The sequence below is a fragment of the Hippopotamus amphibius genome, chromosome 5 (assembly GCF_030028045.1).
Source record: "Hippopotamus amphibius kiboko isolate mHipAmp2 chromosome 5, mHipAmp2.hap2, whole genome shotgun sequence".
NCBI classification, from domain to species: Eukaryota; Metazoa; Chordata; class Mammalia; order Artiodactyla; family Hippopotamidae; genus Hippopotamus; species Hippopotamus amphibius.
The window spans coordinates 13,676,152-13,691,037 of NC_080190.1; the positions used below are offsets into that span (position 1 = coordinate 13,676,152).

Below are 14,886 nucleotides of genomic sequence, written 5' to 3' on the forward strand. Positions count from 1 at the left end.
ATGTCATTGACAGTGTGTATTTGAGGGTCAGTGAATGTTAATAACACCCCACTGATAACAGAGAACAGGAACGGGAGCCAGAGATAATTGCTTGCTTTGTTTTTATTTTTAAAGATGGACAGATCCATTGTAATTCTTTTTTAAATCATAATTAATGGCTGCTTAAAATCCCAGACCAGGCTGTTTTTTTGAAACTGGAAATGGGATAATAATTGAGTTGTATTTGGGTGATAGAGTGTCAGTTGTAAAATCAGAGCGTGAGAGGAATTTGAGAATGCAAAATTGCTGTGATTTGTATTTATTTTACATGTGGCACATAGTAATATTAATTGTACTTTTTATTTTTAGTAATGAATGTTATAACTATTGAAGATTATAAGAGCACATACTGGCCAAAATTGGATGGTGCCATAGATCAGCTTTTAACTCAGAGTCCTGGTGACTATATCCCCATATCCTATGAACAGATATACAGGTAAGTCAAGATTTAATTTGCTTGGGTTTCAGAGGGTATATTGAGCACAGCAACTTGAATTATGACAGTATATATGTATATAATATGTGATATATACAGTGAGGCTCTGTAAGTTATTTATATGTTACATACTTGTGATTGGGGGTTTGATTTATACTTTTTGCTTCAGAATTGGTTTTCAAATCAACATGGTGTTAATCCCACCTCAGCCTGCCATCCCCACCATACATAATGCAGAAATTATAGAGGTCAGTGAAAAAGGCAAAAAATATGTAATTTTAGTCTCACAGGGAGATGTTAGCTTAATCTGTTGATGTTTATGACATGCAAGTTTAGCTGTATTTGGTTATTTTGTTTCCCAGCTCCTGGTAAATGGAAGTAGCAAACTAGTGAGGACTGGGGTGGGATGTGAGATCAGCCCAGTCACAAGAGGAGCAAGTGCCAACTGTGTTGTTCTGCACAAGTGATGCACAAAGAGGTTACATTGCAGACATTTTCATGAGTTAGAAACTTTGTACGGATTATCACTCTCTTTTCCTTATTTTGACATTCATTAAAACGAGAGAGAATTTGGCTTATAAGTAGTTATCATAGTCTAACTCTCAGATTATCACCCAATATTAGATTATCCAGTACTAATAAAATATTTAATAGAATACTGAAAAAGGTTATTTGTAGCTGGTGATAATCTCTTTCATATGAACACATCGGGGAGGGATGAATTTTTGTTTGAGTTGCAATTGGTCACTTTTTTAGGCCCGAATTAATGATTTGTGCAGTGGTTAAATACTGAGGGTGTGCCTTGAGCTTAGGTTGAGGTCGGTGCTTCATGGTTGACATTTTCTGTCTTCCCTCTCCCCACAGTTGTGTGTATAAGTGTGTATGCCAGCAGCACTCGGAACAGATGTATGGTGATCTGATTAAAAAGATAACTAATCACTTAGAAAGAGTCTCAAAGGAGCTGCAGGTAAGAACTGATGGTATTGATTTTAGCTTCTTTGGCATTTTCTGACTGGCTGGAATTAGCTTGTATAGTGTACCTTTGGAGGCTTGTTAAATTGATTATGATATAAATTTATAAATATTTTATAGATGAATATTGATCAAATTGTCTTATATTTGGAATAGCTTAATTTGAAAATTTGACAGACTGTGGATATTTTTAGATTAAATGTATTTCTGACTTTAATTCTGTTTGTTACCATGTCAATATTTCTTTTATTTAAAGCCTTATTTGCTCTATTAACCTCAATATTTGGCGACTTTTATATTATAAACGTGTATATTTTAATTTTTTTCTGGAACTTTCTTATCTTTGAAGTATTATTTGCCTACTAGTTTCTAGTATTTGCTAATGTAAACAACTGAAGTCAGCATTTTGTTGATGAACTCTCTACAGATGAACATCATCCCAGCTGTAAAATCTGGGGCAAGTTGCAGGAAATATTTTGTTTAAGGAAGCACTTGGCTTCTTGATCCCACTCCGGCCCTCCCTGCCTCAGTAAAGTTTCCAGTGCTTGAAGGTCAGGTACTATCTTTATTCCAGGGTCAGATCACATTTTAGTTGTGGTGTAGCAGTTACAAGTTGTGTAGAAAAGTCACTCAGCAGTAGATCACCAGTGTCCACACCACAGTTAGGAAGTGCTCTAGCAATTCTGAAATACCCACGGTTTCTAGCAAGTGCTGGGTTGCTATTTGAATATTGTTCCTCAGTTACCTTGTGATCTGAGGTATCTTAGTCTTATTTACCCCAAACAGTTGTTGCACTAAGTAGCTTTTTTTTTTAAGTATAACCAGAGCTATGTTTATCATAGCCAAATATATCTTTTCCTGTTGTTAGTGTGAATTGTTTTCTTCACCTTTTTGCCATTAAATACAAAATCTTTATTCATTTAACAGATATCTTTAGTGCTAGGCATTGTATGTAACCTATAGATGAAACTTAAGATCTGTGCATTGTAGCTTTGAGTGATTTGCTTACTATTTCGTGACTCTACCCTCTCTTTGAATCCCCACATTCGATTTACTGCCAAATCCTATTTATGTGCTGTTTCTCTCTTGGCTCCTGTCCACTTGCCACCACCTGTCCAGGCTACATCATCTCAAGTGTTTTATTATGTTTTTATTATGTTTATTTATGCCCATCTTAGTTGGTGCTCTGCCTCTAGTCTTAACACCTCTAACTAGAATCTTGTGTTTCATTCAGTGGCTGTTTCTAATATACAGCTCTGATTATCATATTCCTATTAGAATAAAGTCTAAACATCTTAATATGATTTAGGAAGCCTTTCATTTTCTGACTCCTGCTTATTTCTGCAGCCTGATGTCTCACCTTTCTGTTCCTGCATTCTGAACTTACTTCAGTTCCTTGAATATTTTAGGTACTGTCTCACATCTTGGCTTTTTCCATGTTAACTTGACTGCCTGAAACATTCTTCCTTTTCCTCTGCCCTCTTACTTTTTTAGTCAGCGTGAACTTGACATTTAGGCTGCCGTTTAGACATCACTTGTTTTGGGAAACACTATCTGATACCTTGCTCCCCAAGTCTGAGTTTGGGAGCCCCTCATCTGTGCTTCTGTAACACCCAGTACAGCATGGTGGTTCATTGTGTATTGTAATTTCTGGTTTAGCCGTTCCCCCTCCCCACACCCCCTGCCCCAGTACTGTGTTCTGGGAGGGCAGAGGAGTGTGTCTGTCTCCTTCATTATTGTGCTGTTAGTACCTTGCCCAGTATCTCATATTGAATGAAATGTACAGGGGATGAATGTTTATGAATATTTACTCTCTGTTGCATAGTGAAAGCTTTTCTAGTTAGAAATCCGAATTTGATCTTGTTTTTTAACCTGAGGCCTAGGCGGTCTTTGGGGTGCAAGGTGTACCAGAAATTTCATTAGATCAGCAAAGAACTCAGCTCAAAAAAGGATTGTTTTATAAATACTGTTTTGCTATTATTGAAATAATATTAAATATTTTAAAACAGAAAGCAAACCATTTCAGTTTAAATTATAAGCATAAAATATATTACTTGTCTTGCTTATAAAAGTTATCTGTGAAATGTGAATTGGAAATTTTATAATATGTTTTATACATGCATCTGCCATCACGTGAGTCATTAATTTGATAGAATTGTGATTTGCTAAAGTTATTTGTCATATTGCAGTTTCTTCTTGAGTAGATTTTTCTTGTACCTAATTTTGTAAGCACTATGAGACTAATTTTCATTCTTACAGTTGGAATACCTAACTGTAAAATATTTAAAGTTAGAGGGCCCTATAGTATAGTATTATCAAGCTCAATCTAATTGGCAGTTTTGGAAGGCCACTTGGCTACATTCTCTGTCATAAATTTTCGTGATCAATTATCAGTAATACGAAGGTAACCTGATACTTGTCCAGGATGGGCTGCACAGGGTACTCATACTTGGGAGTCACTGAGGTTCAGAGAGTAAGTTTCTGAGGTTTTAGAGAGTGATCCCTGTCAGTGTGTGTGGAGCTCCATTATTTCATGGATGCATAATAGTTCATTGTACCTTGCTTTATCAATGTACCTCAATTTATTTAACCACTTTTTAATCAGTGAATATTTAGGTTGCTTCTAGTCTTTGGCTATTACTAGCAGTGCTACAGTGAATAATCAATCTTGTAAGTTTTATTGTGCTTTGCTTTGTTATTCTTCACAGATATTGTATTTTTTACACATTGAAGGTTTGTGGCAACCATGTGATGAGCAAGTCTTTTGGCGTCATTTTTCCAGTGACATTTGCTTGCTTCTTGTCTCTGTGACTCATTTTGGTAATTCTCACAATATTTCAGACTTTTTCATTATTACTATATTTCTTATGGTAATTTGTGATCAGTGATCTTTGATATTACTACTACGACTTGCTGAAAGTTCAGATGATGGTTAACTTTTTTTAGCAATAAAGTATTTTAAAATTAAGATATGTACATTGTTTTTTTTAGACATAATACTGTTGCACATTTAATAGACTACAGTATGGTGTAAATATAACTTCTATAGGCAAAATTCGTGTGACTCAATTTATTGATACTTGGCTTTATTGCAGTGGTCTGCAATTGAACCTGCAGTATCTCCGAGGTCCGCCTGTCATGTCACTTACTAGGTCCGTATTTTGTGGTTCACAGAAGTTGCACCAAATTATATGCTCCCACTGGTTCTATATGTATCAGGATGCCTGTTTTCTCTACCATTATTAATATGGCATATTAGGTTAACTAAAGAATTTTTGCTTTATATTAATATAGGGAATAATCCTTATAAAAATTAAAACATAGACAAGGGTAATAGCTCTTTTGATGCTAGTATTTAAAAAACCATGTTGATAAATGTGAAGGTAATATATGATGTAAAACCAGGGAATTTAGTTTATTTTTAGAATCAATACATGTCCGATTTTGAGTTCAGCAATATGGGACTATAAAAAAACCTTACTTTGAAACGATCTTTTTTGTAAGATTGTAAAGTTGAACTATTATTAAATAGCAGGGTAAAGTGGATAAAAACATGGGCACCTGGGCTGTGGTTTCAGCTCTGCCACTCAGCTGCTGTGTGCCTCTTGATTAAACATGTTAATATCATCTTGTGAATTTTCTCAACGTTAAAATGAAGTGGCTTTACTGAAACATCTGGTTGCTTTAAGCTCAGTTCTAAGATATTTTTTCTTTGCTTCCTGCTTGGCAAATGCTTCTTCATTCTTTTCTCAGGCTTAAACTCATTTGTGTCCACTGTGTAAAATCTTCCTAGAACCCTTGCACTCCCCTCAAACAAACAAACAAACAAAAAGACCATTAGAGCTTTTTCTTCTGTATATTCATAGCATCTTGGCAATAACAACTCTGTATTGTTTCTGCGTCCATGTCTGGCCACCTCACAGCTCCGTCCTCCTCCGAGGGCAGGGAACTCTGTCTTGTCTTTTAATCCTCAGTGCCTGACACAGTTACAGCGCAGCAAATGTTTGTCAAGTGAATGCTCAGCATCAGATTTGACCAGTGGGAAGAGTGGCATAATTAGCGTTGTATGACCACTAACCTTTGTGTCTCTAGATGCTTAGGCAATGAATTTATTCATTGTTCAGTTAATCCACTACATTAATTTATTCAGTGTTGCAAGTATGTGGCATAATCTTAGTGTAATCTCTACTTTATAGAGACCTTAAGGGCAGTTTGCATTCGGGACAGAACAAGAGTGTATGCCAGCCCCCATGAGCCAGAAAAGTTGTATTTGAGTGGAGTGTTTTGTCTGCAGTTGCAGCTCTGATTTTAGTAATGAAATATTGTTATTATGAGCTAAAACAAGAGTGTGAGATGAGTTGAATTTGGCAGATAATGAGAAGTTTAGTGTTGGGGTTGATAAAATCATTGAGTTGAACCTTTAGGGCATCAGCCTTTTATCTTTCAAGGGCATCTTAAAATAGCTACTGGTGTGTGTATAGTTTACTTCTCAGAGTGACTTACTTATCTCTATCAAAAGCCATATCATGTTGGAGGGACTGAAAAGTGTATGAAATAATGTTCCCTATTCCCCAGTTATTGGTTTAAAAGCTAGAGAATACTGGTTTTAGAAATTGTAAAAGGTTATTTTAATTGTTGAACCTAAATGCTTCAGTATCACAACATAATCTAACTTGCTTCCTCTTTAAAAAAAATATTTTTTTCATTTTTGAAACAATGACTTGACCACTTTGGTAACTTAAAAAATTTTTTTCTGTTAAATTTATTAAACTACTTATATAGCTAAACCTACTTAGTATTCTGCTTATTCTTGTATTTTATTACGTGTATATCTGTATGTTTTACTTACTACTAGATTGTTTGAACTGTGACATTTATTTGGCGTTAGTTTTTTTTAAAACTGTTCTCTCTTGTGCTTAACTCCTCTGTTCTTTAAATATGGTAATGAACACTTCTATTTTATTTTCCTTTTTCCATGTCTCCAAATGTGAATTTCCAGTTCTGATTTTTTGATATACCAAAATTGGTTTATTAGTGTAGTAAACGATATTCTGGTTAGTTTTGGAAAATTCTGTTGAAACTTTTAGCAATCACTGTACTTTTGGTGAGGGCTCAAACCAGCTTTTCCAAATGCCTATTCGTCATTTCAACTTGGATTTCTTCTTTTAGATATTTCGTATTCATGTCTGAGTCTCAAATCAGTTTTACTCTCAGACTTGAGATGTCATGTTCACCTTTGATTCCTTTGTCTCTCTTACCTCTTATTTCCAGGTGATAGTCAGAGTTGATAGAATACAGTAATTTCATTTGCTTCTGTCCCCTTTCATTCCCATTGCTGTCATCTGTTTCCTTGTCATCATTGGCTCATGCCTGCACTGGTACACTACTCTCCTAACTGGTCTGCCTTTCTACAGTTGTTCTTTTGACTGACTAACCTTCTAAAAATGCTAATTTTTGATGGGCATACTTTCTTGTTCAAAAATCTTAAAGACTCCCTGTTGCATTTCTCAATCACAGTTGATTTCTTGGTCAGTATAAAAACAACTGAGCTGGTTGATTGGTTTCAGGGGTTCCTAGTGGGGAACCTCATATAGCTCTTTCCTATACAGGTATGCAAGATACAGCTGTAGACATGTGATTGATTATACTAGATAATTTTAGATCAACTCTCCTGCTGAGAACAATTTTAAAAATGGGCCAGGGAGCTAATAAAAAAGTGAAGAATGATAGGACCAAGACCTGGGAAAAGCAGGAAATCCAGAGAGGGGCGACTAGCATTTGAGCCCCTTCTCTCCTAAGGGCACCTATTTATTCTGGAAGAGGAGGCTAATAGGCCAAGAAATTTAATAGAGCTTTGATGGGTTTATGGGAATAGGGTGATAATTGGAGTTCAGGTCCCACCAAACCTGAAGGATCACATCCCAGGTGTAGTAAGAATAAGTTATAGACTAGCTTGTTGTAGCTGGCACTTGATTCCTGATTGGATTAAGATGGTCTGGATTTGCTAGCTCCTCTAGGTACTTACCGGAATCGAAAGTAAATTCTTTCTGGAGAAAGAATATTATCCTAGGCATCAAACTGTTTCCATAATTTTTCATAAACAGTGTCTGACATTCAGTCAGAAATATGTAGTTATATTAGGAGGTGAGGTGATCATAAAACCAAGAGAAATGGTGAAATACATTCTTTAGACACGAATTGGGAGAGTTCATCACCAGTAGTCTCTAACGTTAAAGAAATACTGGAACGTTCTTCAGATAGAAAGAAAATGTCCCTAGATGAAAACTTGGAGAATCGGTAGGAATGAAGGAAAACAGATCAATATGCAAGTGTAGGATAATAATAATGATAATGTCTTACAGGGTATAATACAAATAATCCAAACACATGACAGTTGCGTGGAAGATAGAAGCGGGTAAAAAGATTTAAAATGTTCTAAGGCCCTGGTGTTTAGGAAGAGGTAAAAGTACTAATTTATTTCAGACTATGGTAAGACAAGGATGCAGTCTGTAACCTTAGGCTGATCACTAAAAAATAGTAAAAATATATTAACAAGATAGTAGAGAAAATGGAATAATTTGAAAATAAAGGAGTCAAGAAAGGATAGAGAAAGGTACAGAGAACAGATGGGACAAATAGAAAAATAGTAAGATAATAAATTTAAATTTAAACTTCAGTGTATCTATTATATGAAATGTTAAAGACAAAATGCTGCATTAAAGTAAATAATTATTGGACCGGGTGACATTCTTCAGCCTTACTAAATGCTGCTAACGTGAGACACACCTAAAATATAAGGAGACAGAAAGATTGCAAGCAAATGGTGGGAAAGGATAAACCGTACAAACAGCCAAAAAGAAAAACGATATAGCTACACTGATATCATAAAAAGTAAACTCAGAGCAAGAAGTATTATTGGATTATTAGAGCCTTTTATTATGACACAATGTTCAGTTATTAGGAAGATACTAATTCTAAATTTGTTATTGACCCAAAATACCCAGAATAATCAACAGATTCAATAGGAGAAACAGACAATTCCACAGTCATAGTGAGAGTCATAGTGAACACTTTAGTGGTGTAGCGTTTATCTCAGGAAAGTAGAAAAAGAACAGCAAATGAAACCCAAAAAAAGAATTAAGTCACAGTCTCTGCTAGTGGACCTTTGGGACAATAAGAAATATTTAGGGAACTATGGTACAAAGCAGAATAAAGTGCTGTGTCAGACTGAAGGTGAAATGATCACAGCCAGAGGGAGGAATGAAGAAGAAGGTAGCATTGAAAATGTCATGAAAAACGGATAGATGTTTGGGGAGGGGGTGTTTAGAGCTGAGAGAACTTCATAAGTAAAGGCAGTTCTTTAGAGAGGTTTGGGTAACAAGGAGTGGTCCTAAGCGGATAGAAGGTAAGGTATTTGAGGGAGACTGGGAGGTGATAAGGATGATAAAGGCAGCTTGGAGCCAAATTGTAGACACCCCTAAGTGCTAGGAGTTAGCATTTTAGGAAGATCGATGGGATAAGAGAATACAAGATGGGTTGGAGTAGGAAAGAATGAGATGTGATTACAGTAGACTATAGCTCCTTATCTGTAACTCCAAAATAGAAAAAAAAAAATTGAAAATAGATTTTTTTTTTCCCCTCTAAGTCTGGTGCCAAAACTCATTTGGAGTAAAACTTGATTTAAACTCATGTGAGGAAGGAACTTAGTGGGAACGTTCATATGTTTTCTCCCAGAAATATCAATGGGTTGATATTCCCAGTCTCTACTGGATATTTTACATAGTATATGGTAAATGTACCATAATACCTTCTAAATCTGACAAGCTCTGAATTATGGCATATTTAGCCCCAGGAATCTTGGATAAGAAATTGTGAACCTATTGGCAGTGAAAAGGGAGAAAGAGATGTCTGGGGCACATTGCAGAGATCACAGAAACAGGATAGATAAGACACTAAGTTGGAAGAGAGGTAGAATGAGAGGATCATTTTGGTTTCAGTGGAATTGTTAGAAGTTGGTAGAGGGGACTCGAGAGAGGGAAGGAAAATGACAGTGGTTTTAGAATGTTTAGTTCAGCTCACATTTACTGTCCATGTGCCAGGCATTGTGCTAGATGCAAAGGGTACAGTGATAAGTAAGATGGATTTATTCCTGTACTGTTTAGGGGAAAGGTGTAATGGTCATTTTAGTATGCTGGAATGGGATGAGTAATAGGATAGAGGCATGAAATGATTCACAAGTCTTGTTGATTTTCTCCCTCGTAAAATGTCTCAAATTTATCCCCTGCCACTTCCCTAGTTTAGCTCCTCATTCATACTTGCTTGAACAATAGAGAAGGATTTCTAGGACTTCCCTGGTGGCACAGTGGTTGAGAATCTGCCTGCCAGTGCAGGGAACATGGGTTTGATCCCTGTTTCAGGAAGATCCCACATGCCACAGAGCAGCTAAGCCTGTGAGTCACAACTATTGAGCCCGTGCTCTGCAATAAGAGAAGCCACCGCAATGAGCAGCCCACACACCACAATGAAGAGTAGCCCCTGCTGGCCGCAACTACAGAAAGCCCGTGTGCAGCAATGAAGACCCAGTGCAGCCAATAAGTAGATAAATAAGTAAATAAATAAATAAATTTTAAAAAAAGAAAAGAAAAAGATTTCTAGTTTGTATGTTGAGACTGCACCTCCCCTCAATCCATTTATTTTTTAGACTTATCATGTCATTCATTTTCTTAACCTTTTGCCTCCCCATTTACCCAAAGAGCAAAGACCATGCACCTTAACAAGAATTTTAAGGTTCTTTATATCTGAACTCAGTAAGATAGTGTAACAGTATTTTGCTTTTAAAATTTAGATTGCGAGTGGGTGGTTGTCTTTTTATCTTTGTGTATTTTCTTAGTTTCTTTTGCCACTGTTTCTTTCCTCCCTCCCCTTTCTGCAGAGGGGGCATTCTACTTGTCTGTTAGGGTTTGTCCAGCTTTTAACTTCTGTCTTCCCCCGTAGGCTTAACTAATCACTTTTTCTTCTATAGCACTTTATTTGTGTTGCTTCTGGATTCCTTAGTTTAGCATTTGGCGTGTATTTAGTTACAAGCAGGATGTTACCTCTGCAACACTGGGAGCTTCTTAAGGGCAAGACTTAACTTGGTTTTTCTTGGCTTGTTGTGGTATTGAACTAAGTACTCATTAGGTAAATATGCTGATCTTAATGCTATTAGCCAAATGTTTCCATTCAGGAGTGTACTTCTCTATCCAGTTGAAGTTAGACTTGGTGAAATACTTTGGGCTGTGAATTGTAAGAGAAAGTGAAGTGTGTTTGGTGAGGTGTGCACACAAAGATCCTTTAAGATCAGCAGTGCAGTTTTCCATGTTTCCCTTTCTCTTCCAGATGTTCTAGATGGTAGAGGCTCCCTTAACCTGGGTCCCTGAGTGAGTATAACATGGAGCAGACCCTCAAGATGGACAGACCCTCAAGATGGGCATGTAACATGAGAGAAAGAAAACTTTGCTATATATATTTTTTCCTTTTTTAAAACACATTAAGAAAGTCTGTTATTTATTATTTTTTGAGATAAAATTCATATACCCTAACATTCACCTTTTTAAAGTGTACAACTCAGTAGTTTTTAGTATAGTCCCAAAGTTGTGTAGCCATCATCACCAATTTCAGAACATTCTAGTCACCCCAGAAAGAACCCAGCGCTCATTAGCAGCTACTCACTAATCTTCCCTCATCTCAGCCACTGGCAATAACTAATCTACTTTCTGTCTCTGTGGACTTGCTTATTCTGGACACTTCATAGAAATGGAATTAGTCAATATGTGGCCTTGTGTATCTGGCTTAATTAACTTAGCATGTTTTCAAGGTTCATTCATGTTTATAGCATGATACTTCATTCTTTGGCTGAATAACATTCCATTGTTTGGTTATACCACATTTTGTTTATCTAAGCTCTGTTTTGTTAAGTCACTGAGATTTGGAGGGTTGTTTTTTGAATGATCAAATCAGTATTTGAATTGACAATATTTAGAAGATTTTGTTTTACCTCACTACCATTTGGATAATTGAAATTCATGGATATAATACCCTTTACTCTTAAAACTATTTTAAATGACACTTCTACAATTTGATTTTCTTTCTTTCTTTTCTTATTTTTTTAAAGATTTATTTATTATTTTATTTATTTATTTATTTTTGGCTATGTTGGGTCTTCATTGTTGCGTGAGGGCTTTCTCTAGTTGTGAGCGTGGGCTACTCTTCGTTGCGGTGCTTGGGCGGTGGCTTCTCTTGTTGTGGAGCACAGGCTCTAGGCATGTGGGCTCAGTAGTTGTGGCACATAGGCTTAGTTGCTCCGAGGCATGTGGGATCTTCCTGGACCAGGGCTCAAATCCACGTCCCCTGCATTGGCAGGCAGATTCTTAACCACTGTGCCAGCAGGGAATTACCACAGTTTGGTTATTTTTGTGTACACCTGAATCTGGCATCCACTAGAGCAGTTGAGAGGCATTTTCTCCCCACGTAATGTTGATACATTTATTGTATATGTTAGTGTACTTTTTCGAATTGAGAGTATATTTTCACTTTGACCAAATAAAAATATTCTGATGTTTTGATCTAATAGCTTATAGTCAGGAACCCATTAGCAAGTGCGTTTCTTTCAATAGTTTCTTTGTCAGTGGTTTGGAACTTACACTATACATTACCACCAAGAAACAGTGTTTAAATAGAGATTTTGGCTCCCAGGCCAGGACAATAACACTAAAATGTTAGGAACAACACTGGTAATACTAACCTGAGTTCAGGGTCCTCAGGAGAAGAGATCACAAAGACAGAAGCAGAGAAGGAAAGTGCTGCAATTTTTATTCTCAAATAAGGCAGGATTTAGAATAGTTTAAATGAGTATTCGTCAACTCTTTTAAAGGAAGTTCACTAACTGCATTTAAACCATTCATTTAAATGAACTTAGAATAATTTTGATGTCTTTTAAGCTAAATATATCTTGGTTGAGTTAAATAGAATTTGACTTCAAACCAATTAATAATGGAAATTAATAGAAACTAAATCATAATCAGTCACCATCACTTAACTTTGATTCGTTCTTCATAGACTCCAGATTACCTATAACAGCTTTATTGCCAAACTGCTAATGAATGAAACCAGATTATCTTCGTGTTTAAAATCAGAGCCATGGATTGCTTTGCTATTTGTGTTTTGTCCAGTGGGTGGCAGCATAATTCAACTAGTTGTATGTAGTCATATAAAATTTTGTATATATATATTTTTTAATATAAATTTATTTATTTATTTATTTATTGGCTGCACTGGATCTTTGTTGCTGCTCATGGGCTTTCTCTAGTTGCGGTGAGCAGGGGCTAACTCTTCATTGTGATGTGCGGGCTCCTCCTTGTGGTGGCTTCTCTTATTGGGGAGCAAGGGTTCTAGGCACATGGGCTTCAGTAGTTGCAGCACATGAGCTTAATAGTTGTGGCTCACGGGCTCTAGAGCGCAGGCTCAGTAGTTGTGGTGCACGGCCCAGTTGCCCCATGGCATGTAGGATCTTCACAGAGGAGGGATCGAACCCGTGTCCCCTGCATTGGCAGGTGGACTCTCAACCACTGCGCCATCTAGGAAGCTGCTGTATATTTTTTACAGGCTATAATTTCTATATCTCTTGAACTACAAAGTGTGTTTAAAAAAAATCTTTCATTCTCCCCAAATAATGCTATTTACTCCTTGCTATAAGTGAGGAAGATTTTTATGTAATAAGAATGTTGTCTGTTATCTTTTCTACATAGATTTCAAGTAAGGTTAAATATCACTGCCAACTGGTATCTCTTCTTAGAAAGTCTTTCTCAGTAAGTTATTTGGAGATCTATTTTTAAGTCCAAACTAGAACTTAAAGTAGTTGTTATAGCACAGTTGTTCTTATCTCAGAGAATTTGCCAGTGAGACGCCTTAACCCTCAATCAGTCTATAGACTTCCATTCAGACCATAATTCTAATGTTTACGACTATCCATTGAAGGCAGGGTCTGTGTTTTCTTTTCATGTGTCATTTTAGATTCTTTTTTTTTTAAGCTCTTTACTGGAATATAATTGCTTTATACTCTTGTACCAGCTTTTGAGGTACACCAAAGTGAATCAGCTGTATTTATACATATATCCCCATATCCCCTCCCTCCCACCCTCCCTGTCCTGGCCCTCTAAGCCATTACCCATCATCGAGTTGATCTCCCTTTGTTATACAGCAGCCTCCCACTAGCTATCTCTTTTATAGTTGGTAGTGTATACATGTCTATGCTACTCTCTCACTTCGTCCCAGCTTCCCCTTCGCCCCCTGACCCCCAACCCCGTGGCCTCCAGTCCATTCTCTGCATCCGCATCCTTATTCTTGCCCTGTCACTGGGTTCATCAGTACCATTTATTTTTTTTAGATTCCGTATAGATGACTTAGCATACAGTATTTGTTTTTCTCTTTCTGGCTTACTTCACTCTGTATGACAGACTCTAGGTCTATCCACCTCATTACATATAGCTCCATTTCATTCCTTTTTATGGCTGAGTAATAGTCCATTGTATATATGTGCCCCATCTTCTTTATCCATTCATCTGTTGATGGGCATTTAGGTTGCTTCCATGTCCTGGCTATTGTAAATAGTGCTGCAATGAACATTATGGTACATGTGTCTTTTTGGATTATGGTTTTCTCTGGGTATATGCCCAGGAGTGGAATTATTAGATCATATGGTAGTTCTATTTGTAGTTTTTTAAGGAACCTCCAAATTGTTTTCCATAGTGGCTGTACCAACGTACATTTTTAACAACAGTGCAGGAGGGTTCCCTTTTCTCCACACCCTTTCCAACATTTATTGTTTCTAGATATTTTGATGATGGTCACTCTGACCGGTGTGAGGTGATACCTCATTGTGGCTTTGACTTGCATTTCTCTAATGAGTAGTGATGTTGAGCATCTTTTCATGTGTTTGTTGGCCATCTGCATGTCTTCTTTGGAGAAGTGTCTATTTAGGTCTTCCGCGCATTTGTGGATTGGGTTATTTGCTTTTTTGGTATTAAGCTGCATGAGCTGCTTGTATATTTTGGAGGTTAATCCTTTGTCCGTTGCTTCGTTGGCAAGTATTTTCTCCCATTCTGAGGGTTGCCTTCTTGTCTTGTTTATGGTTTCTTTTGCTGTGCCAAAAGCTTTTAAGTTTCATTAGGCCCCATTTGTTTCTTGATTTTATTTCCATGATTGTAGGAGGTGGGTCAAAAAGGATCTTGCTTTGATATATGTCATAGCGTGTTCAGCCTATGTTTTCCTTGAGGAGTTTTATAGTGTCTGGCCTTACATTTAGGTCTTTAATCCATTTGGAGTTTATTTTTGTGTATGGTGTTAGGAAGTATTCTAATTTCATTCTTTTACATGTAGCTGTCCAATTTTCCCAGCACCAC

At 36.8% G+C, this 14,886-nt stretch overlaps 1 protein-coding gene across 2 annotated transcripts in view; it reads left to right on the forward strand.

Moving 5' to 3' along the window:
- The window catches only part of CACUL1 (CDK2 associated cullin domain 1), a 77,761-nt gene that overhangs the window by 19,823 nt on the left and 43,052 nt on the right, over positions 1-14,886 (forward strand). For both annotated transcript variants that reach the window (XM_057734992.1, XM_057734993.1), the window contains exons 2-3: positions 349-475; positions 1,340-1,442. In XM_057734992.1, coding sequence (XP_057590975.1) covers positions 349-475; positions 1,340-1,442 — 230 coding nt within the window. The remainder of the gene's footprint in view (positions 1-348; positions 476-1,339; positions 1,443-14,886) is intronic.